The sequence below is a fragment of the Chiloscyllium punctatum genome, chromosome 9 (genome assembly GCF_047496795.1).
Source record: "Chiloscyllium punctatum isolate Juve2018m chromosome 9, sChiPun1.3, whole genome shotgun sequence".
In the NCBI taxonomy this organism is placed as follows: domain Eukaryota; kingdom Metazoa; phylum Chordata; class Chondrichthyes; order Orectolobiformes; family Hemiscylliidae; genus Chiloscyllium; species Chiloscyllium punctatum.
Window position 1 is genome coordinate 70,976,966 of NC_092747.1, and position 26,493 is coordinate 71,003,458.

A 26,493-nucleotide genomic window follows, 5' to 3' on the forward strand; every position below is an offset into this window, starting at 1 on the left:
TCCTCTCCTAAGGGGCCCCGGACCAGCCAAGTTTGTAATCTCAACTAAATAAAAGCCCTTGTTAGGATAGCCGAAATATCTGTATTTATGTAATTCAAGAAGGGCTGCCATATTTTATAAAATAATTCGGTCTTTCGGTGCACCATATTTGTAAGGAAGTCAAGGGGAATACATTCCATAATTAATCTGTGCCAATTTGAAAGTCAGCCACCCAATTTACCAAAATATTTTTCCTCGCACAGAAAGAGAGAATAGAAAATAGTCTCTTCCCGTACATGTCCAGGGAGGGAAAGTTTGAAAAGCCCAAAAGGAGAGATACAGGGTCCACTTTAATTTCCGTTCCTAAAATTTCTGTCAGGGTACTTGCTACTTTAGTCCAGTATCTATGGATCTTATGACAGGTCCATAGGCAATGTACAAGAGTGCCCACCTCTATTTTACATTTGGGACACATTGCCAATGCTCCTGCCTTAAATTTTGCCAATCGATCCGGGGCTATATGGGCCCTATGAAGTATCTTCAGCTGGATAGCCTGAGTTCTGTTACAGATGGTGATTCTTCTGGCGTTTTCCCAAATGTCCATAATCAGCTGGACAAATCCGAGACCCTATCCAGAGGGGAAACCCTATCCAGAACATCCCAAGCATAGAGCATATAAAATTCACAAAAGTAAAGGCTCTCTAATACACTCACAACAGTATAATAAAAAACTATTTCTAAATAATAAAAAAAAATGTATTTAAATGGAGATTTTTCCCCTTGTTCCCAGGGGGTGTCACTTCCTTTCCAAAGATCCATCGTATCCTCCTCCCAACCAATGCCACACCCTTGACCCAGGCGCTCCTCAATAGGATGAGGAGAATTCAGATATAATTCAAAGCTAGAGTTAACAGTGAGCACCCTACCCCCCCCCCCCCCCCCACCCATACCAACACCTGGATATATTTGGTAGTGTTAATACCATGTATAAACATATATAACTATAAAATTACAACCTCAACAAATAATAGTTAAATATAATAATACAAAATAACAAGGGAAAAAAACCCCGTTCCTAGAGACAGAGGTAAAATAGAATAAGGTAACCACCTGCCCCCACCAACATTAACTAAACCCCCTATATAATAAATATACACACACACACATACATACATAGATATATACACACACACATACATACATAGAATATTTAAAAAAAACCCAAGGGGGAAAGAAAATCGTTAGAGAACAAATAAATAAATCCCTCTCCCCACCCCCCCAAGATAATATTAAACAGTAAGGTAAGGAAAAAGAAAAAGGGGGGGTATATAAACCGGAGTGGAGGAAAGGCAAACCAACATCCATTGTCTCTTACAATTTATCTAAGAGAGTCCAAAAATTCCTTAGCCTTTTCTGGCGATCCAAAGTAATACACGGATCCTTCATGGTTAAAGCGTAGCATCGCTGGGTAGCGTAAGGAGTACTGAATATTTAAGTCCCTTAAACACTTCTTCGCCTCATCGAACGCCAACCTCTTTCGGACCAGAGCTGGGGAAAAGTCCTGGAATAACATGATCTTGGATTCTTTATAGATCATGGCTTGGGAATCTTTTCCAAGATTGCTAGAAGCTTCCATGAGTATCTGCCTCTCCCTATAGCTCTGCAGCTGGAACAGGACTGACGGGGGCGCTGGTTCAAGCTGGGCCCGCGTATTGCGACCCGGTAGGCCCATTCCACCCTTACCTGGCCTGATCCAGCTTCAAGATTTAAAAGCTGTGGCAGCCACTGCTCGAGAAACGCTGTAAACTGGCCTTCCTCTTCCCGTTCGGGAAGGCCCAGCAAACGAATATTTTTTCGACAACCTCGATTATCGAGGTCATCAATGTGATTCTCGAAGGTCTGGACTCGCTGTTTGAAAGTCCGAACCTGATCCACGGCCGATTGGCTGTAGTTTCGGAGGCCTTTAGCTCCGCCCCTCCAACTCGGCGCTCGATTTCTTTAATGTCTCGGTCGTGCTTTTGCAGTGCGGCCGAGAGCGAGTCCCATCAATATTGGGATTCTTCAATGAAAGCGTCGATCTTCGCATCGAGTTTAGAGATGATTTCCACAAGGCTTGCCACCGTAGGTAAGTCCCCCGGGGTGGCTGTGGACGCCTCTGCTGCAGCTGGAGAGGTTGGGGGAGGGGTTCCTGCTTGCTGAGAGCTGCGGGCTCCCTTCCCTTTGGTCATTTTTACTAAAGATTAGATTGTTTAAATTTAATACTAAGCAACTAATTAAATTCAACAGCTATTTTAAATGATTTGGTGAGTGTGGTGGGGGTGGGTTACCCACTTTACCCAAGTCTTGTGAGGAGCACTATAGACTCAGACTTGCTGGGTCGCCGCCATCTTGGATCCTCCTCTAAATAATTTATAACATAAGCTAGATCACTTAATTAGTGTAAAAATTAAAAATAAATTTGCTAAATAATTAATTAACAGATCCTGGGATTCACTTAAAATAAAGAAGGATAAAAACATTAATAACTTTCCTAATTTTAGTTTGATTGAATCAGGTATGATTTGGCTCAATAGTATATCCTGCTCTTAGAACAACTCAGTTCTTACAGCACTACCAAAATCTATTTGGTTCAAGTTTATAAACAATAGAGGTATGATTACGGGATTACTGAATAATAAGAATGAAAAGTAAATTTGCAGGGAAATTACAATGGTTCAAAACCGACAGTGATGATAATGGGGGACATTAATTATGAACTGTCTGAAGGACATTGAGGTCAAGAGTTTCTGGTATTCTCATGAAAATTTTCTTGATAATGTTTCCAAACTGATAATAACGTCAATAACATTCCTAGTTTTAGTTCGACTGAATCAGGGACAAAATCTATTTTGTTCAAGTTAATAAACAATAGAGGTATGATTACAGGATTACTGAAAAGTAAGAACGAAAAATAAATTTGCGGGGAAATTACAATGGTTCAAAGCCTACAATGATAATAATGGGGGACTTTAATTATGAACAGTCTAAGGTATATTGAGATCACGAGTTTCTGATATCCTCATGAAAGTTTTCTTGATAATGTTTCCAGACCAACAAGGATGCAGGATCTGATTCTGAGGAATAAGATAGACAAGGTGAATCAATTTCAATGTGAGAATATTTAAAGAACTGCAGTTGTAAAATTATATGGTTTAGATTAGCCAGGAAAGGACAAATGATAATTGAGAGTAAACATATTCAGTTGGAGGAGGACCAATTTTAGTGGAAAATGGATTTGCTCCAGATAAAGTGGAACCAATTATCGACAGACAGAACTGAAATAAAACAAAATCAAGACGGTTCATTTATTGTGATATTCCATAGAATCTTTAATTTCGTCTTTAATTTCACGTGGGCAGTTTTGTTAAAGGGAGAAAGTGTTTCCAATGGCAAAAGGGTCAAACAGCAGAGGTCACTGATTTAATAAGATTTACAAAATAAACAACAATTATGTAAATAAAAAGCTTAATGTTTAGGGCCTGGCACCGCTTGAGAACATAACACGAAGCAGTGAATCGTGGATTTCATAAAAAGAATTGGATAGGCACCTGAAAATAAACGTAAATGCAAAGTTAGAGTGACTATATGAATTACTCTTCTTGCGATCTGCAATAAACACGATTGGGAAATTTAATACTTAAAAGGATTCTAACTCCGGCCATTCTAGCTCTTTGCCATCAAACTCCAGTTACCCTGAGCCATTTTTCCCATTTGCGACACTGCCTCTAAAAGCAAAATTCTGACACGTTAAATATCTGAAATGGCTGCAACTATTGAATAGCTTCCACAACTCAACCTTGAGTTCAGCAGCTCGAAGGCCACCAGATCGCACTTATTTCCCCCCCCCCGAGAACGGTCAAGTGGCCCTGCTCAGTGAAAGCAGTGCGCACGTGCAAAGCTGACTTGTGTGTATCCCTCCCCGCGAGCACCGTTGAGCTAGGTAACCGGTCATCTCGGGTCAGTGCGCAGGTGCGGCGTTGGTGAGTTAACGGTCGCAGGGCAAATGCGCAGGTGCAGGGCTGGAGGTAAGTAACCGCCCCCTTAGGGTAGTGCGCAGGTGCGAAGGGTGTTTAGTTTGTGCTGCCGTGAATCACTGGCAAGTGTTTGATGTTGTGATAACCACAGTTGGGTGGGCTTTCGATTGCCCGTTGGTTCCATCGTGTTCTTTGGTGTTGCATCCGTGTGACTTTACTTGTCCGTCGCTCTGGGGCGGGAGACGGTCGGACATCAGGATGGGTTGTCGATGTGAAGCTGGATAGTAAAAGAGTGTGTTCACTGTTAGCGGTGGGGGAGGATGAGCCGTCTGTGCTCCCCGAACCGGCCCTGCACTCTGCTTCTGCTGGCTTTCCTCCAGTTGGCTTTCCTCCTGTTCCTGTACCGCCGGAGCCTCTCTGGTTCCTTCACTGGCTCCATGTATGAAGAAGATCGCGGCGGTCACTGGGATTACTCCAAAACTCATGATGTTTACACCAACCTCAGCTTGGTGACCCCGAGTCCAGACAGGCAAACTTTAAGCTTGTGTCCGGACGAGTCGCCGCTCCTCGGTAAGAATAAACTTTTGGCTTTTTTGTGTGCAGGACAATAAGGGGATCAGCCGCAGCCCCGGCACAAGCTTCCTGGTTCATCTCTAACTATTTGAAAGCCCTCTGTTCATCCGCTTTTTAATCCATTCACACTAGCTGTAACTTGGGACAGTTATCGTCCAGTCACTGCCTGGGGGCCCTTCCCCCTCTGTCGGGACAACCCTGTGATTGCGAGGCGCACGGTAAGACCTCGAGTGAGACGGGGGTCAGGAAAGATCGGTCACTGGATGACTTGATTCGGTATTTTATAGTTCGGAAAAGTCGAGTGTTCATAATTTGACCGCTAATGTTTCCAAGAAGGGAATTCCTTTAAGGGGAATACAGTAAAAGCGACTGGGTCCACCGAGTTTGTCTGCTTTCTCAGTATTGCGAATGCAGTATAATCGGAGGTGTAGTCATTCAGTTAAAGTATTACAGCACGTCTGTTGGTTTGGTGGAAGAAATTTCAGGGCACGATTTAAGCTGAGTTCTGTTATGCCCGAGATCACTACATGTTATCAGTGATGTTCTCCTTAAGAACGCATCCTGTCGTTTTGTTATGACATGGGGTAAACCCTCCTGCTTATTTTAAACCAGCAACTCAAAAGATTTATCCTGGGCAATAATCTGGAAATTCTGAGGCCAAGAACTATTTAAAGTAAAAATAATCAACTTTATTCTGTTATACACTTAAGAAATAATTAACTAACAACTATTTGCAACTCCTTCGTCTAACCTCTTTTACTTTCCCTTCTATAATACTCCTCTGATTAAAACTCCTGACTAAAATTTAGTGAAAAATTCAAATTTCAAAACCAGCCAGCAGTTCAATCTTCTCTGCAGATTTGCCCTTCAGGTTGGTGTTGATGTTTTTTCTCTGTGCAGACTCCTTCTGTAAATAGGTACCTCTCAGTCAGTTCTGACTAGCAGTCTACATCTGTTGGTCTTGTGGCAGTTCTCTCTCAACTGTTCAATTTTCCCCAGTCTTGTACCCCAAAGCATCAGATTTTGTTTCATTGGTTTTTAATATTGTCAATATACTAAATTTCAACTTGATTGGAGGTTGGTATTCTGGGGTTATAATTTAAACTGGCCGAAATCAAATTTGTTTTTGTTTCCAGGCAACCAGCTATACTAACTGTTGGACCAAAAGGTTACATTATATCTTGTTCAGAACACCTGGTGCTCTATCAGGTAGTTCTGCTAGCTTTTAGTCCAGGTTTTATTAAATTCTGTCATGGGGGGGGGGAGGAATTCAAACCCATGTACCCAGGTTATTAGTCTGAGGTATTAGATTCAGTCCAGTGACATTGCCACTATGTCTTCACCTCCCTCCTTTAAAATACTTAATTATCTGTGAATCATTTTGGGATATTCTAAGCTTGTGAAAGCTGCACTATGTAAATTCAAATCACTTACTTTGTACTTTAAATGACATGCTTCTTCTAGTGTCTTAATGTTTGGGGGAGCCCTACTAATCTCTAAATAACAGTACAATCAACATGTAATATCTCATTAAAATGTTATGGCTTTCTAATAAATATGAATGGAAAGCAGCAGTTTAATTTTTTTTCTGCTTTTGTTTCGTTGTTATCTGCTCAGGGAAATATAGCTTTGTGTCATGTTTATCTCTTTTTTTGAGTGGATATAGTAACAAGTTATCTAATCTTGAAACGCATAATATGATTGAGTTTTGGCCACAGAAATGTTCAAAACTTGTTTGCATATTGCAGTTGTAAAATGCCCAGTCTGAATGGGCTGTTCAAATAGCCAAACCCGGTATGAGGTGAGGTATTTGAGATAAGGTATTTGAGAAACTAGGATGTGAGAAATATTATGTTATGTATCTTCACGTTTTGCTGAAACCTCTTAGTCCAGGTCAGCCTGTTATGGACCATTGCAGATATGATGCATCCTTTTCAGCTATACGCATGCAACCCGAACTTGGTCATTGTTATAACTTAATGAATCTTCATTTCTTTACAATAATTCTCTACCTAAAAACATCCTTAACTTGTCATTTTGTATCTTAAGATCTATTCTGTGATCCCTATTTCAAAGATCTATAACTTCTGTCTTTGGGTTTTATCTCTGTCCATCCTGTACTCTTTTTCTTTTTTATTAAACCCCCCCCCCAAAAAAAAAATCTTCTGTGTAGAAAACAACTTTTTCCTAGCTACCATCAGTTCTGAAGAAGCATCATTGGACCAAAATTATTAACTGTTTTCTCTGCACAGATGCTGCCAGACCTCCTTGAGCTTTTCCAGCAATATCTGTTTTTGTTTGACTTCCAGCATTCGTAGTTCTTTTGGTTCAGTATTTCTTCTCTAACGAATAAAAGACTATTGACAAAGTTATGGATCAAATCTGCCATGTGTGCATTAGAAATATTATGCATTAATATTGAGTACAGCATGGCATTTCATACAGTTAAATCTCTTGTGAACATACTTATAGAGGCCTTCGCTGCACATCTGCAACACTTTCTCTACTACTTCAGTCAATTTGCATACCATCTTTTTATCATCTGGTCAGCATGGACAGATTGGACTGAATACAAGTACAGGGATGTACTGATGGGGCTGTATAAGGCTCGAGGTCAGCTCATATTTGGAATATTGAAAGTAATTTTGATCTCTATGTCCAAGGAAGGATTTGCTGGTCTTGGAAGGGGGGGCAGAGGAGGTTCATAAAAATGATCCCAGGGATGAACAGCTCATCAGGAGGAGCAGTTGAAGACTCTGGGTCAGTACTTGGAGTTTAGAAGGACGAAGGAGATCTCTCAGTATTCTGTAAATTTCATAGGCAGGTTGGACCGTAGGGTCTGCTTCCATGCTGTACATCAGTACACGTCAGCAAATCTAGCATAGTTTCCCTAATGACCTCTACCACAAACTAATTCAAGAACCATCTTATAGACATTCCACAAATTTATTTTCTTGTGGTCTGCTACCAACCAGGTTTTTTTTTTCCCCCCTGTACACCTACATATTGAAGTCGCTTGTGGTTAATGTAACAGTGTATTTCTTGCATGTCTTTTCCATCTCCTGCAATATTTTCTTTCCCACATCCTAACTACTGCTAGGAGGCCTGCGCGCAACTCCCATCAGGCTCTTTTCCTTTGTGGTTCCTTAACTCAACCTACCCATTCTACACTTTCTGGCCATATAAGCTTCTTGCTAGCAATGCTAATTTAACTTCTTAATAGCGAGGCAACTCCACCCCCTCTGCCCATCTGCCTGTCATTTCAATAGGACACTTATCCTTACATGTTTAAGTCCCAGCTGTGATCTTCTTGCAGCCATTGCTGTTGAAAGCCTTGTTTCCATCAATTTCAATCTGTGTTACAAACTCATTTATCTTGTTTTGTATGCTGCACGCATTTCAGTTAGACATCCTCAATCCTATGTTGACAACTGTCCTTTTACATAGCCCTTATCTACTTTGCCTGAGTTAGATTTCTGACCTTTCCATGCTCTGTCCTATTACTTGTTCTGGAAACTTTAATAACTTATCCTAAGCGTGCCCCCTTTCTCCAACTAGTTTAAACTCCTTGTGACCTTGAGTTACTGTGAATTGTGCCATCAGACCTATCCATAGTCTTAATTCTGAATGTTTTGTGTATTAAGATACTAGACCTTTAAGTTTGTTCTGTTAGTGAGTTTTTCTAGACATTTATGATTCCTTGGTATGTTGTTGCGTTTTGTCCCTTTTATTTTCTGGTAAAAATCCACCCCCGTCACTAATCAGCAATCCTGCTTCTTTACGTTTGGTCTTGTAATTTTCCATGCAAATGAACCTACCCTGTCATTATTTATTTTAAAGTCCTATCAATAGCCATGTTTGTGATTTGCCAGGACTTTGGTCCCAGCATAACCTGTCCCATCAAAACAGCTCCCTCCTTCCCCAGTACTGGTGCCAGTGTCTCGAGTTCAAAAACATTTCTCCCACACCAATCTTTTGAGCCAAACATTTCTGTTTAATGATATTGACCATGTGCCAATTACCTTGTAGCTCCAGGTTACTACCTGAACTTATTTCCTTTCTGGTTCTGCTTTTATAATTAGAATCAGTCTGCTCATCTTCCCTCAACAGAACCTCTTTCCTTTTTTCTCCCCTATATCATTGGTACTTTCATGGACCACAACAACTGGCTCTTTGTCTTCCACTCTTGGGTCTTCTGAAGCCCAGGTGAGAAATCCTGAACCTTATTTTGGGACTCTCGATCCTGACCAGAGAGAACAGTGGCTATACCCTTGACAATACAACTACATTTCTCTTCTCCCCCCACTTCCTGCATCACATTGATATGGTCAATTTGCTCATTTGACCTACAGACAACACCCCCCACCCCCTACCTCGCCCCAACACACTTCTATGCAGGGAGTAAGAATCTTTAAACCTGTTAAATAAGCTCAAGTGCTGAGGTTCCTTCAGCACTACCTCCTGGGTTCCTCTACCTGCCTTGCTTGTCGTCACACCCTCCTGTCCCTGACCATGGAGAAAATTCAAGGTTGTTAATCTAAGGGATGTGACTGCACCATGAGACACAGCATCCAGGTAAATCTTCTCCCACTCCTTGGTGTGTCAGTATTTGAAGCTCAGACTCCAGCTCATCAGCTCCAAGCCAGAGTTCAACCCTTGTTAAAGATGTGGTTAGAATGAACCACAATTGGGTCCTCCAGCTTTCCCATTGTGCATTAACAACACATTACCTGGCCCTGTACCTCTATTATATTTGTTCTTTTTTTAGAAAAGCTAACGTTGTACTAGTCGTCTTTTAGTTTGTAATCTGTAAATATCTTCCTATTAACCTTCAAGTAGTAGCTATTACCAACCAAAGAACTTGCTTGTCCTGTGATGCCAGTTTTTGCTTCGTGCTGGGCACCCAATTCTGGGCTTCAATTTATCACTTTTTTTTAAAAGACACATTCAAGTATGAGCCACAATTATAAGCAAAAAGCACCTCTATCCTTCTGTACCAAATTCCAACACTGCATCCAAGTCCCCGAAGTATATACTTCAATCGGCTGTGTCTCCGGATTTGAGATCTCCTTCCTGAACTTGTGATGCCTATGGTTTTAAGACCTTAATTGTTAGTCTGACTTTTGTCTCCCTTTTTTTTTAACTACTCATTGCAACTGACTTTCAATGTCATTCTTAAAACTAATGTCAGGAGTGCAAATTGTTTTGAAACTAGACTGAACTCACTTTTCCCATGCATTTCTGCAGGTAACCTCTCTCTGCAATGCATTATCTTATTATATAGGTTCTGAAAAAAAACACACTGCTCTCATTTATTTTTATCGTTATTTAAATTTGAACAGGGAGATTGGTATTCCCTTTTCTATATTGAAAATATGTGACCCTTGATTCCTTCCCTTGTCAAAATTCAAAATTTCCTCCTCATCCTGATTTCATCAATTTGAAATATTCTCTGTACTGTACTTGAATCACTTTCATCAGAATTATTTAATAGCTTGCACAGTGTATAGACTGGGGTGTAGGAACCTCTAATGTAGGGTTGTACAGGTGGTTACATCAGTGGAAACATTTCAAACCAAATGTAGCCTAAGTTTACTGCTGGCTGTGCATGTGAAATTTTCCAAATTTTAAAAAAAACTATGTAGCAGTTGCAGCAGGGAATGGACTCCAACTAAACTGCAATTTATCTAGTTTTTTTTGGATATAAACTAGATGAATTAAATTGTGAATGCTGGTCTGCAAACACTGACATTACATTTTTGGTTTTTAACTTTGTTTTTCTTGTAAGCCAAAAGCGTGCTATCATATCTTTAGAAATCAAAGGAACACTAGGTGTTTGTTTTCCTGAGATTTAAGGTATTAATGCAAGTATATTTGAGTCATTATAAAAACATGACCTGTGTTATGGGGTTGCTAATTTTATCTTGTAACCTGTTATTATAGATTAAAAAAAACTAGTAATTATTTCAGAATCTGAGCCTTTGACCATTGGATGTTATAACTTGGAGCAGGTTTAGAATGTTGGATGTATTGATGCACTGTTATCGCAGAATTATTTTGATGGCAAAGTTGTTCTCCGCAATTGTTAGAAATTACACATTTAACTTCCACACTTGATTTTCCAAACCAACGGGTATATTTTTAGAATGCAAAATATCTATCCTCCTTCATTTCATAATTTGTTTTCGTGGAGTGGACTTCAAATTGGCAGCACCAATGATTCTGGATTAGAGTGGTGCTGGAAAAGCACAGCAGTTCAGGCAGCATCCGAGAAGCAGGAAAATCGACGTTTTGGGCAAAAGCCCTTCTAATCCAGAATCTGGTTTCCAGCCTCTGTGGCCATTGTTTTTACCGAGCAGAAGTAGCTATATTAGTTACTTGTGTATACTGCCAATGATTTGATCAAAAGAAAATTCCGTCTCAACTGCAAAATGTTCTCTCCAGTTGTTCCATTGTTTCAGATTCTTTAAATGCAGAAATTTGCTTCAGACAAATCAGAGCAATATGCTCACTGTTTTAAGAGTCTAGTATGAGCTTTCTTTAGGACATACTTCTATCTTGAAAGTGTTTCATAAGATAAATCTATTTAGGAGAAGGGGAAAAATCTGCAATCCTACATTCTAGAATCTGTTCTAGACAAAATTACAGTTTCCCCATTCTAGAATAGTTTTTTTCATTTACACAAGATGTTTGCCAAAATTAATTTTTGTAGATGTGATTTTTAAAAATTATTCAAATGTTGTGTTGCAGTGAAAAAAATGACTAATTGCTGAACAATGAGTCAATTTACCTTTATGAAGTATTTAATTTTGCTAGGATGTCCCAAAATACTTCACAGGCACTTGAAGTATTTTTTGTGCTGTAGAACGTGTTATTGTTAGACTGACAAAAATAAATGTGTTGCATTTCTGTATTGATTTTTTAAATTTCAACCTTGATTTTTAATTAAAGTGTATTTTTCCATCCTTGTAAAGAAATATTTATTCTCTCGTTGATGTATCACTTTTCATTATTGCAATCATGATAACTGAGTTAGTTTGGCACTATGGTACTGTAATACTGCAGGGGACAGAAGTGCTTATTGGCAACTGACCTGTTTAAACAAAAAATTACACTTTGACTGCAATTTATTACAAGCTTTTGTTTAGCATAATATTACAGTACTTTTCTACTCCAGTTTACTTCGTGAAACATAACACTTGCAGAGAGAAAGTAGCTGCCCAGAAAATTAATTTGCAGCACAGGTATACATGTAAAAGCATTGTCCTAAAATCTCCTGAAGAAATGCAGACAAGCTAGTTTGAGGCTTTGGACCTCAAATTTTATTCCATTATTTTGAATGAAAGGAGAATAATTGCTCATCTACAATTGAAAATGTTTCATGTCTATTACATCAAGCATGTTCTTTAGACTGATCTGCTGTCAACATTTACAGTTGGACCACTGACTATCAGCTTTCAGAAAGTTCCACTTATGAGCAAAATTGCAAGAAAAAATCCATATGTTCAAGCTGGTGGACGGTACTCTCCCCCACACTGCAAAGCTCAATATAAAACAGCAATCCTTGTTCCACATCGCAACAGAGAGCCACATCTGCGTCATCTTCTATATTACCTTCATCCATTCTTGCAGCGCCAACAGCTTCAGTATGCAATATATGTCATCCACCAGGTAATAAACTCAAAGCATATTTGTGAACAGAATGAATTGATTTGGTCTCTAGTTTTATTAGTCAGCTTTTAAAATCTTACATGAAATTTATAGAGTGCAGTCCTTACATTTGTACTTGAAAGTAGCGATCTCGTGCAAGGGTATGTTAATTTGTTGGAGCAAGTGCTGAAAGCATCAGAATTTCATCCATAGAATTTTAATTCTTTTGATAGCTGACTTGTGTTTTTTTTGCTTTGGAAGAAAATCCAAGTGGATCATTAACTTCTAACAATTCAGTGCCACAGGGTTTAATGGCTCAAATCAACTAGGATTAACCCTCCAGTTTTTTTTAAAAAAGAACAGCTTAAGCCTCCTACATAATAGTGCATTAAATGAAAGCTAGCAAATGATTTTCTTCATACGGTTAAATTTATTTATTTTCTTTTGTTTTATTCCATTCATTTTGTTTTTAAGTCTGTTATTTAAGATTTTTCATCTCTATAGTAATTGTAGTTTATGATAACTAACTAACTAACTGTAGATTGAGTAGCAGAAACTAAAATTGGCTCACATTCCTGCAGGCTGGCAAACCAATACTGCTAGGTTTATTTTATATTGGAAGTAGGCCAATATAAATAATGCAAGTCATAGATCTATTCACACTGCTATAATTTCCTGAGATGTTTGCACCAATTCACCAATATTCACACTATAACAGAAAAATTGATTACCATTGCCAGAATTTAGATGGTTATCATTCTTCATTTGAATTCATGTTGGTATATTTGGTTACTTCCAGCTAAATGGAAATTGAGGGCAGGTGAATTGGTTTCTTAAAAATACTGGGTCATCTTGTGCAGTGGTGTGTCCCTACCCCTAGAATGAGGTCCAGACTCTAGTCCCCCACCTCCCAGAGGTCATAGTCTCACAGCACAGGTACAGACCCTTCTGCCCAACTCCTCCATTCTGACTAGATGTCCTAAGCCAATTAGTCCCATTTGCCAGCATTTGGCCCATATCACATTAAACCCTTCCTAGGTCATTCCACACACGCACCATCCTCTGTGGAAAAAGTTACTCCTTAGGTCCCTTTTTTTTAAAAAATCTTTTCCCCTCTCTCATTTTAACTGTATGCCCCTCTAGTTTTGGACTCCTCTACTCCAGGGAAAACATCTTGCCTAATCACCCTCGTGAGTTTATAGATCTCTAATGTTGCTCCTCAGCCTCCGGGAGAAAAAAACCCAAGCCTCTCCCTATGGCTCAAATCCTCCGACTCTGGTAGCATCCTCGTAAATCTTTTCTGAACCCTTTCAAGTTTCACAACATCTTTCTGATAGAAGGGAGACCAGAATTGAATGCAATAGTCCAAAAGTGGCCTGACCAATGTCCTGTACAGCCTCTTCCAACTCCTGTAATCAAAGTACTGACCAATAAAAGCAAGCGTACCAAACACCACCTTCACTACCTTATCGACCTGTGACTCTGTTCTTCATAGCACCCCAAGGTCACTTTATTGGGCAACACTCCCCAGGACTTTACCATTAAGTGTATAAATCCTGCCCTGATCTTCCCTACCAAACTGCAGCAGCTCACATTTATCTATGTTAAACTCATCTGCTACTCACCCAACTGCCCATCTGAAAAAGGTCCCACTGTACTCTGAGGTAACCTTCTTTGCTGTCCACCACACTACCAATTTTTGTGAAGTCTGCAAACTGACTAACCATATTTCCTAAACATTCATATCCAAATCATTTTATAAATGAAAAGCAGTCGTCCCAGCATAGATCCTTGCGGCACACCATTGGTTACAGGCCTCTAGTCCAAAAAGCAACCCTCCACCACTACCTTTTATCTCTCTTCGAGCCAGTTTTGTATCCAAATGGGTAGTTCTCCCTGTATTTTACATGATCTAATCTTGCGAACCAGTATACCACATGGAACCTTGTCAAATGCCTTACTGAAGTCCATATAGACAATGTTCACTGCTGTGTCGTCATCTATCTACTTTGTTGCTTCAAAAACCTTCAATTAATGAGATATATTTCCCACGCAAATCCATGTTGATTATCCCTAATCAGTTCTCGCCTTTCCAAACACACATACATCCTGCCCCTCAGGATCTCCTCCAAGCTGCCCACGACTGACATCAAACTCACTGACCTACAGTTCCTTGGCTTTTCTTTACCCTTTCTTTTAATGGCACTATGTTAGCCACCCTCCAGTCTTCCAGCACTTCGCCTGTGACTATTGATAATACTAGTATCTTAGCAAAGGGCCTAGCAATCACTTCACTACCTTCCCACAGTTCTATGGTGCACCTGATCAGGATCCAGGGATTTATCCACCTTTGTTTTAAGACATCCAGCACAGCCACTGTAATATAGACACTTTTCAAGGTATCACTATTTATTTCCCCAAGTTCTCTAGTATCCATATCCTTCTCCTAAAGGAAACACTGATGCAAAATACTCATTTAGTTTCTGCCTTATCTTCTGCGGTTCACACGTGAACAGCTTTGCTGATCTTTAAAGGGGCCCCCTTCTCTCCCTAGTTACCCTTTTGTCCTTAATTTGTAGAATCCTTTGGATTCTCTTTAACCCTATCTAACAAAGCTATCTCATGTCCCCTTTCTGTCCTCCTGATTTTTTTTTTCTGTTGTGTACTCCGACTATCTTTTTATACTTTGCTAGAGATTCACTTGATCCCTGCTGTCTATCCTTTCTCTTGACCAAACTCTCAATTACTAGTTATCCAGCATTCCTACATCTACCAGCCTTGCCCTTCACCCTAACAGGAACATACTGTCTCTGGACTCTAGTCATCTCATTTTTTTAAAGGCAGCCCACTTTCTAGCTGTCCCTTTACCAGCGAATATCCACCTCTAATCAACTTCTCCAAATTCTTACCTAATACTGTCAAAATTGGCCTTCCTCTAATTTAGAACAGTTAGAGTCATAGAGATGTACCGTACGGAATCAGACCCTCTGATCCAACTTGTCTATGCCGACCAGATATCCTAACTCGATCTAGTCCCTAATTTGCCAGCACTTGGTCCATATCCCTCGCAACCCTTCCTAATCATATATCCCTGTAGATGCCTTTTTAGACATAATTTTACCAGCCTCCACTTCCTCTGGCAACTCATTCCATACATGCACCACCCTCTGCATGAAAAAGTTGCCCCTTGGATCCCGTTTTAAATTTTTCCCTCACCTTAAACTTATGCCCTCTCGTTCTGGATTCCCCCACCTCAGAAAAGATCTTGTCTATTTACCCTATCCATGCTTCTCATGATTTTATAAATCTCTAAGGTCACTCCTCAGTCTCCAACTCTCCAGGGAAAACAGCCTCAGCCTATTCAACCTCTCCCTACAGCTCAAATCCTCCAACCCTGGCAATATGCTTGTAAATCTTTTCTGAACCCTTTCAAGTTTCGCAACATCCTTCTGATAGGACGGAGACCAGAATTGCACACTATATTCCAAAAGTGGCCTAAGCAATGTCCTGTACAGCTGCAACATGACCTCCCAACACCTCTGCTGTGCTCTGTTCAATAAAGTAAATCGTAACAAATGCTGCCTTCACTAGATTTAGATTAGATTTATCCTTTTCCACGACAATTCTAAAACTAATAAAATTATGGTTACTCGTCCAAAAGTCCTCCCCCATTGACATCTCAAGTCACTTAGTTTGTCTTATTTCCCAAGACCAAGTCAAGTTATGCTCCTTTATTCCAGAAGATCCATCCATGAATAAGAACAAAAAATTACAGCAAAGGAATAGGTCCTCCAAGCCTGCATCAATCCAGATCCTCTATCTAAAACTGTCACCTATTTTCTAAGGATCTGTATCACTTTGCTCCCTGCCCATTCGTGGATCTTACATGACACTATTGTGCCTACCTCTACCACCTCTGCTGGCAATGTGTTCCAGGCCCACCATTCTCTGTATAAAGAACTTTCCACACATATCTCCCTTTTATACTTTTTCCCCTCTCACCTTGAACTCAGATTCTGAGGAGTTGAGTACCCCCCCCGACTCCGGGCGAAAGCTTCTTACTATCCACCCTGTCTCTACCTCTCATGATTTTGTCGACCTCAATCGGGTTTCCCCCTCAACCTGTCTTTCTGATGAAAATAATCTTAATCTACTCCGTCTCTCAACATAGCTAGTGCCCTACGTACTAAGCAACATCCTGGTGAACCTCCTTTGTACCCTCTCCAAAGCATCCACATCTTGTGATGCAGCAACCAGAACTGTATGCAGTATTTCAAATGTGGCCTAACCAAAGTCCTATATAACTGTAACATGACCTGCCAGCACTTCTACTCAATATCCAATCTGATGAAGGAAAGTATGCCGTATGCCTCCTTGACCACTCTATCGACCTGTGTTGTTCCCTGAAGGTGGCAATGGACCCGAACACACAGATCTGTCTGTACACCAATTTTCCCCAGGGCTTTTCCATTTACTGTATAGTTGGCTCTTGAATTGGATCTTCCAAAATGGATCACCTCACATTTACCCAGATTGAACTCCCATCTGCTATTTCTCTGCCCAACTCTCCAATCTATCTATGTTCTGCTGCATTCTCTGGCAGTCCCCTTTGCTATCTGCTATTCCACCAATCTTTAGTGTCATCTGCAAACTTGCTAATCATGGCATGGTGGCTCAGTGGTTAGCAATGCTGCCTCACAGCACTAGGGCCCAGGTTTGAGTCCTTTGGCGGCTGTTTGTATGGAGTTTTCACATTCTCCCTGTGTTTGTCTGGGTAGGGGAATGGGTCTGGGTGGGTTACTTTTCAGAGGTTGGTGTGGACTTATTGGGCCAAATGGCCTGTTTCCACATTGGGATTCTATGAATCAGACCACCAATACCTTCCTCCAGATCATTTATGTACATGACAAATAGTGGGCCCAACATGGATCCCTGTGGAACACCACTGGTGACTGGTCTCCATTTTGAGTAACTCCCTTTCACTGCTACTGCCTCCTGTTGCCCAGCCAGTTTCTATCCATCTAGCTTGTACACCCCAGACCCCATGCAACTTCATGTTTTCCATCAGCCTACCATGGGGAACCTTTATACAAGGACTTTCTGAAGTCCTTGTATAATGACATCTACAGCCTTTTCCTCATCAATCAACTTTGTCACTTTCTGAAATAATTCTTAAGTTGGTAAGATGTGATCTGCCCAGCACAAAACAAGGTTACCTATCACTAAGCCTGTTTTCTTCCAAATGTAAATAGATCCTATCTCCCAGCAGCTTCCCTCCTACTGATGTTAGGCTTACCAGTCTATAATTACCTGGATCATCCCTGCCACCTTCCTTAAACAAGGAACATTAGCAATTCTCCAGTTCTCTGGGATGTTACCCACGTTCAAGGATGCTGCAAAGATATCTGTTAAGGTCCCAACTATTTCCTCTCTCTCTTCCCTCAGTAACCTGGGATAGATCCCATCCGGACCTGGGTATTTGTCTACCTCACTGCCTTTCAGAATACCTAACACTTCCTCCCTCCTTATGCCAACTTAACAGAGTAATCAAAGATCTATCCCTATCCTCAACATCCGTGATATCCCTCTCCTCGGCAAATACTGACGTAAAGTACTCATTGAGGATCTCACCCATTTTCTGACTCCACACACCACTTTCATCCTTTGTCCTTGAGTGGGCCAACTCTTTCTCTAGTTACCCTCTTGCTCCTTGTATATGAATAAAAGGCTTTGGGAGTTTCCTTAACGTTGTTTGCGAAAGATATTTCATGACCCCTTTTTAGCCCTCTTAATTCCTCTTTTCAGATTGGTTCTCCTTTACCAATACTCTTCCAAAGCTTTGTCTGCTTTCAGTAACCTAGACCTTATTTATGCTTCCTTTTTCCTCTTCCTCTTTTTCTCTTCATCTGACATCCCTGGTTCCCTAATCTTGCCATTTCTATCCCTCATTTTCACAGGGACATATTTGTCCTGCACTATAATCATCCTCTTCAAAAGCCTCCCACATATCAAATTATCTTCAAACAGCTGCTCCCAATCCACATTCCCTAGCTTGTGCCAAACTTTTCTTTGGACTGTGGGAGGAAACATGAGTACTCGGAGAAAACCCACGCAGACAGTTGCCTGCGGCTGGAATCAAACCAGGGTTCCTGGCGCTGCAAGGCAGCAATGCTAACCATTTCATGGTGTCATCCATCTGATTGTATGAATTTAGCTGAGCCAGTGCAGATTTATGAACAAGTATATGTTGTCAGAAGATGCAGCATGATGTCTGAATTGGTGACTTTGCCCTGTCAAGGAATACAGAGGATACATTTGAGACATTGTTGAACCTTTTGTCTAGGTAGAATATTGGTGTACAGTTTCCATCACCTGTAGAGCAGTGTACTGAAGGTACAGGCCATATGAATTTATGTATTTTGTTTGACTACAGCATATTGTACTTTGGCAAGTACAAGTGTTGGGTTCTTTTTTCTTCAGATTTTCACACACTTGATGCAACTGCAACACCAATTTCTGTGGACAACCAAAATATTATTAAGCAAATACAAGCTTTCTGGAGGTACCCTTAACACTTCACAGGGCTTGCAGAGCAGTGTCAAACACCTCTTTGAACAAAGGAACCTGTTCTTCCTTTTATACAGTATGAGTTTCACATTAGTCAGTAATACCCACAAGACTACCCGCAGTTACCTGCCACTCATTACACAATATATTGATTTACCTCATTTCTAGAAACAATATCATGTGAATTATCCCTTAATGGCCAGATCTGTTGTGAGTTTTTTTTAAAACTGCAGGGAGTAGTCAGAATTTTAATTGCAATGTTCTTATTGATTTCTGATTAGGGCAAGATAATGTAATTCTTTTACACTGAATAACTAGGAAATGGCCATGCAAATAGCTCTGAATGGCAAGGGATGGGAATGTAAATTCCTTACAATCTACCTATAAGACAGAAGCATTCCACCGCCTCCTTGGCACATCCAATTTCCTCCGGTCAGCAGAGCAAGTTAACCCTTTAATATCTCACAGGAGTATTTCAATGGTTGAAAAATTGGTTGCATTTGAGAAATCTAGTGGTTGTGAAAAGCACTCACTTCTCCTGAGTAATTCAATTTAGCTGGGATGTGCATTGTAGACTCCTATACAAAGTAGGAGGGCTAATCATACCTGGACAATTTGGTTCAGACCTCTGACATGTCGTGGAGTGAGAGCAGCTCTGAATGTTGTTGCTATGATCTGTGGTATAGGGTAAGGGGATCCTAGGCAAAATAGAAAATGAGGGAGCACAAACTAATCGCATGCAGGAGGTGCACTGCACTTGCTGTTGGTGACAGTAGAGCTGATAGCAGTCAGAAGGACAATCAAAATACTGGCTATAGCAATTTGGATCAAGGGTGGTGTTCACTGGGAGGAGGCATAGAAACTGAATGCATTTGTTTGGTTAATTCAATAATTAGAACAGAATGTAAGCAACATTAAGTGTCTGAACTAGTTTGCATATCTGATGCTATGGTATGGGTCACTTTGAACCAACTTGAAAGTGTGTTGGGTTTGATGCCAGTATGTCAGCCATATGTCCCAACAATTGATGGACTGTATCAAATAACCTGTCCCTTTGTCTGTAGGTGGCAGTTTACTAACCATGCTTAATGTGTTCGTGCTTGCAAACTTCAATGATGTTCAGCATGAAATATCATTCTACTTCTGGAAAACAGTTGCTGAATTATACTGTGATAAGAATTATGGTGGAAATGGGCTTGCCTCAAGAAGACTTTCTGAAATGAAAAGCTAATTCTGTTTCTCTCTACAGGTGCTGCCAGACCGCTTGAATTTCTGCACTTTGTTTTATCTTGGAAGAAATAGGTGTGGGGTCAGATGTAACATTTTATTTTTGACAATAGGTAACAGTGATTTTGATAAAAGGGGAAAGTTCCCTATTGCGTTATTAGAATTCTGTGTAGTGGAAAGCACAGGAATGTCTCAATCTCAAGGAAATTAATGTAAGCAACATAATAGTGGTGGAAACATTAATGCCACTAAAGAGCAACAAATCTTCAAGGCCAAGTGCTTTCCCTTGGAGAGCTTTGAAGGATTTAGATATAATTAGGATATTTGAAATAATCATAACTTTCTATAGTATTCTCAATTTGGGAACTGCCCCTGTAGGTAGGAAACTTGTGAATGACACTCTGCTATTTGAGAGATGATAAAGAGAAGTGGAGGAACAACAGACCAGTCAGCTTATTGCCTGTCATTGGGAATCTGTCACTACCTTGAATTATAAACGCTTACTTTTTACATCATTCATTATGTGGGTGTTACTATATAAGTTGCAAACTTTTGTCCATTGAAGGTGATAATGCACACTGTTGTCAGAGCTAGGGTTCTTGAATTATGAACCACTGACAGTGAAGTTACAATAATACAAAAGTACAATGATTAAAAAGGTTCAGTTTGAAATGGTGTCTGCCTTAGAGTGAAACTTGCTGGTGGTGATGTGTTCATGTATTTGCTGCCTTTTCATTGAAGCTTTAGAAATTGCAAGTTTGGAAGATGCTGTCAAATAAACCTTGATTAGGAGCTGCAGCACAGGTGATGTACATGCTATGTTGGTGGAATAAGGGAATGTTTAAGAATATTGGTACAGATCAAGTGGCTGCTTTATCCTGCGTGGTATTGAGCTGCTTATGTGTTATTGATAATGCATTCATCCAAGCAAATGGAGCATATTCCATCATGTTCAAATTTTTAACCTGGTATATGCTGTGCAGTCTTTGTGGATTCAGGAACTGAATCATGTGCTGCAGAACTGTAAAGCTGTGGCCTGCTCTTGTCACCATAGTATTTATAGGTAAATTTTAAATTGATGTGTTCAGATGTATTACAACACCCCACTGGAGCAGATCTGGCTTGAGCCCAAACCTTCTTGTTCAGAGATGTTATTGCAAGTCTTTTTAGCAGATATGTGAACTTGGACATCTTGGTTCAGAGGTAGGGACACTACCACTACACTGTAAAAGCCCACCAAGGTATGTATATGCTTGTCCATTTCAGCTGCTTCATAAGATGTAGGAAAAGAATTAGGCCATTTGGCCTATCAAGTCTTCTGTGCCATTCGATCATGGCTAATATGCTCCTCACCCGCATTTTCCTGCCTTTTCTTCATGTCCCTTCAACTCATTACCGGTTAAAAATCTGTCTAACTCCTCAAATTTACTCACTGTCCCAGCATCCATCGCACTTTGGGGGATAGTGAATTCCACAGATTCACAACTCTTTGGGCGAAGTAGTTTCTCCTCAACTCTGTTTTAAATTTGCTACTCTTATCCTAATACTATGATTGCTCATCCTAAAATGCCCTACAAGAGGAAGCATCCAGTCAATAATGATTTTATCCATGCCTTTTATTATCTTGAATACCTCATGCATCTCCCCTCATTCTTCTAAATTCTAAAGAAAAGAGGCCTAAACTAGTCGATATCTCGTAATATGACAAACCCCTCCTCTCTGGGATTGATCTGGTGAACCTCCTCTGAACTGGCTCTAATGCCACGACATCTCCCCTCAAATAAAGGGACTAAAACTGTGCACAACACTCTAGATGTGGTCTCAACAATACCTTTTTATAATTGCAACAATACTTCCTTATCTTTTTATATTCTGTTCCTTTAGCTATAAAAGCTAACATTCCATTCACTTTGTTTATTAGCTGCTGTACCTGCATGCTAGTTCTGTGATTTAATGGACAAGTATACCTAGATCCTTCTGCACCATAGCACCCCAAAGTCTCTCCTCATTAACACGAGATCATCTTCCCATTTCTTTGACCCAAGTGCATGAATTCTCATTTATCCACGTTAGACTCGATCTACATTTTGGCCCACTCTCCTAACCTATCTATCCATTTGTAAGGTTCTTATTTCCTCATTGCAACTTACTGTCGCACCTATTTTTGTCATTAGTAAATTTTGGCTATAGAGCCTTCTGTCCCTATATCCAAGTCATTAATGTAGATTGTAAATAACTGGGGTCCAAAGACTGAACCTTGTGGCGCCCCAGTAGTGTGATTGCAATATGGCATACCTTAGTTTTTGACTTAATAATGTGTTTGAACTCCTTATTTAGCCATGGAATTTTTTTTTTACCCCCGCTACCTTCTAGCCATCCAGAAAAAAAAAATTATCCTGACTCTGTCTCCTGTCCATCTATCCAGGCTAATACATTACCCTGATCCCATGTGACCAACCTTGTGAATTAACACTTTGTGTGGCACCTTATCAAACACCTTCCAGTAGTCCCGATACATTGCATTTACAGCATCCCCATTATCCACTTTGCTTGTTGCATCTTCAAAAAACACTACCAAGTTAGTCAAGCATGATATATCCTTCATAAAACCATGCTGACTCTGGTAGTATTTTGACTTTTCAAATGTCTTGTTATTGCTTCCTTGGTTGATTCTAACAGTTTCCCAACAACAGATGTTAAACTAACTGGTCTGTCATTTCCCACATTTTTACTCCCTTTTTGAATAAGGGTGTATATCTTAGACGTTTTCCAATCTGATGCAACTTCTGTCATGTCCAGGAAAGTTTGGAATATTGTAACCAGTGGAGCTACTATCTCCACTGCCACTTCCGTTAATACCCTAGGATGTAGGCCATCAGGCCTGAGAAGCTTGTCTGTCCTAAATCCTAATAGTTTGCTAAGTATCTTTTCTATCAATGTCGTTTGTTCTAGGTTCTACCTTATCTATGACTTGCCCATTCCAACATGAGTGACCCTATTGTCCTCCACTGTGAAAACTGAGGCATTATCTTTGCCATCTCTGTGGTTCCCCATTACTAACTCTGGTTTCATCTTCCAAGGGACCACCATTCACATTCATGACTGTCTTCCCTTTTAGAAACCTACAGAAGCATTTGCTATCCTTTTTTGATATTTTGTGCTGGTTTTCTCTTGTAATTTACCTTGGCTCTTTTTATCAATTTTTTCATATCCCTTTGTTTATATTTGAAAGTTTCCCAATCTTCCAGGCTGCCACAGCCCTTTGCAATATGGTATACCTTAATCTTTGACTTTATCGTCCTTCACCACCTCGGTTAGCCATGCCTTCCTTACCATCTTTCATTCTCTCCGCGATATATTTTAGTTAGTCATAGAGATGTACAGCATGGAAACAAACCCTTTGGTCTAACCCGTCCATGCTGACCAGATATCCCAACCCAATCTAGTCTCATCTGTCAGCACCCGGCTCGTATCCCTCCAAACACTTCCTATTCATATACTTATCCAAATGCCTTTTTAAATGTTGCAATTGTACCAGCCTCCACCACATCCTCTGGCAGCTCATTCCATACACGGATCACCCTCTGCGTGAAAAAGTTGCCCCTTGGGTCTCTTTTATATCTTTCCCCTGTCACCCTAAACCTATGCCCTTTACTTCTGGACTCCCCAACCCCAGGGAAAAGACTTTTTGTCTATTTATCCTATCCATGCCCCTCATAATTTTGTAAACGTCTATAAGGTCACCCCTCCGCTTCTGACGCTCCAGGGAAAAAAGCCCCAGCCTGTTCAGCATCTCCCTATAGCTCAAATCCTCCTACCCTGGCAACATCCTTGTAAATCTTTTCTGAACCCTTTCAAGTTTCACAACATCTTTCCGATAGGAAGGAGACCAGAATTGCACAATATTCCAACAGTGGCCTAACCAATTATGAGGAATTGAGTAGCTCCTTAAACATCTGCCACTCCTCATCTGTTGTCTTACCATTTAGCCTTCTTACCCAATCTACTCGTGCCAAATCTGCCCTCATGCCTTTATAATTTCCTTTGTTTAATTTGAGAACACTACTGTGGGACTCCACTTTTTCACCCCCAAATTGAATTTTGAAGTCTGTCAAACTCCCTAGAGGATCCTTAACTTTGTTGTTGTCAATTAATCTCTCATCATTACACAATACCAAATGAAGAGTGGCCTGCCCATGGATGGTTCCACAACATACTGATCCAAATACAATCTCTAATACATTAAATGAGCTCTTCTTACAGGTTACCCTTGCCAATTTGATTCTTCCAATCTATGTGCATGTTAAAATCACCCATGATTATTGCCATACCTTTCTTGCAAGCATCTAATATTTCCTGGTTTAACTGTGTCCCATTGCAGGGAATCTATAGATTACTCCTACCAAGTGCTTCTTCCCTTTGGTATTTCTTATTTCTACGAAGACTGATTCCACATCTTGATCTCCTGTGCTTATATCATTTCTTATGACAGCACTGATCCCTTCCTTCACCAGCAAGCCCACATCACCACCCTTTTTTCCTTTCAGTTTGTCTTTCCGAAATGCTGTGCACCCCTGGATATGCAATTCCCAGACCTGGTCTCCTTGTAACAATGTCTCAGTAATCGCGATTAAATCAAACTCAATAAATCATACATTTTTGTTTCTGTTTGCGCTATTAAGTCATTAACTTTGTTTTGAGTGCTTCATGCATTTATATACAAAGGTTTTAAATTTGTTCCACTGTTAGGTTTCCCTACTTCTATTAATGATTTCTTGGTGCATACAGATATTCATCTGTTCTGTCCCTCACCTTTTATTGTCCGATAAGCATCCATCACATCAATAATCTAAAGTCTTACCATCTCCTTTAAGTACCCCCCACCAACAGTTAGTTTAATCCCTATCTACAGCACTCGTTATGCAATTTGCTAGCTCTCTGCTACCAGTACGGTTCGGATGAAGACTTTTCCATTGGAACTGGTACCTTCTCCAGTACTGGCACCAATGTCCCATGAATTCCAACCCATTTCTTCCACACCAATCTTTTTGAGCCATGCATTTACCTGCTTAATTTGTGCCAATTAGCTCCTGGCTCAGATAGTAGTCCAGACCTTATTACCTTTTCAGTTCTGCTTGGTAATTTAGCTCCTAGCTGTTCATAATCTACAGTTCTTTTTATTGTTGGTATCTGCATGGACCATGATCTTTACTGTCCCACTGCAAATGTCTCTGCAGCCCAGATGAGCTATTCCAAACCAGAGCGTCAGGTAGTCAACACAACCTTCGGAACTCTCGATCCTGGCCACAGGGCAATGGTGTGACTCTTTTTTTTTTCTTTCTCCCCTTCCACCCAGTTGAGTGGCTGTCTGCACCACAGTACTGCAGTCAGTTGGCTCATCCTTCCTGCAGTCCCCATTCCTTCCTCGGAGCAAAACTCTTGAACCACTTAAACAAGGACTGAGGCTCCTGCAACTCTACCTCCTGGATCTTGCTACCTGCTCACTCTCAGCTGCACTCACCTGTCCCAAGTTAGTTGATGGTGGGAGATACCACAGTGGTACTGTTTGAATGTCAGTGAGACATGTTTGGATTCTCTTGTTGGAAATGGTCATTGGTTGCCATTTGTATGGCATGAATATTATCTGCAATTTTTCAGCAAAGCTTGAACATTGTTTGTCCTGTGAGTGGACTGCTTTATTATCTTGGGAGATGTGTATGGTTCTGAATACTATATCAGTAAACAATCTCACTGTGGTGGATAAAAGGTCATTGATGAAACAACTGAAGATGGTTGTGCCTACTGCACTATCCTAAAGAAATGATGAGCTGAGAAGATGGGAACCCAACAGCAACAACCATCTTCCCTTTTATGATAAGCTTGACTCATCAGTCTGCTGAAAATGTGATGCTGGAAAAGCGCAGCAGGTCAGGCAGCATCCAAGGAGCAGAAGAATCAACGTTTCGGGCATGAGCCCTTCTTCAGGAATGCTGCCTTTGTCACCTTTCGAATTCCCTTTTTTTACTTTACTTTCTCCATGTTTGTATCAAAACTGCATGACCATCTGTAGTTGTTACCCTGACAATCCAAATTGAGAATCAGTTAGTGGATTATTGCCACTTAACAGCACAATCAAATGTCATTAGTCTTTTTTGTTGCTGATTGAGAATAGACTGGGGCAGTAAGCAACTGAATTGAATTTGTTCTGCTCTTTTGTAGACAGGTCATACTTGGGTAGCTTTCTTTTTTTTTGGATAAACGTGAATAGCTTTTTTGCTAGGCATTTAACAAGTTCTAGTGTGTAAGTCTTCAATACCACAATTGGATTGTTATTGGAACCCATAGCTTATGCAGTTTTTTTTATGACATGGAGTAAACTGAGTTGCATGAAAACTTGCACTTTTGGGTATTTCAGGAGAAACATAAATGAATCGCCCCCTCAGTACTTTTTGAAGATACTTACAAATTTTTCATCTGCCTCTTT

General features: G+C 40.3%; 1 protein-coding gene across 2 annotated transcripts in view; it reads left to right on the forward strand.

Moving 5' to 3' along the window:
* The first annotated feature begins 4,057 nt into the window (after positions 1-4,057).
* LOC140481494 (beta-1,4-galactosyltransferase 3-like) overlaps positions 4,058-26,493 on the forward strand; it is a 46,521-nt gene continuing 24,085 nt past the window's right edge. For both annotated transcript variants that reach the window (XM_072577776.1, XM_072577775.1), the window contains exons 1-2: positions 4,058-4,562; positions 12,001-12,236. In XM_072577776.1, coding sequence (XP_072433877.1) covers positions 4,313-4,562; positions 12,001-12,236 — 486 coding nt within the window. In that variant the 5' untranslated portion in view covers positions 4,058-4,312. The remainder of the gene's footprint in view (positions 4,563-12,000; positions 12,237-26,493) is intronic.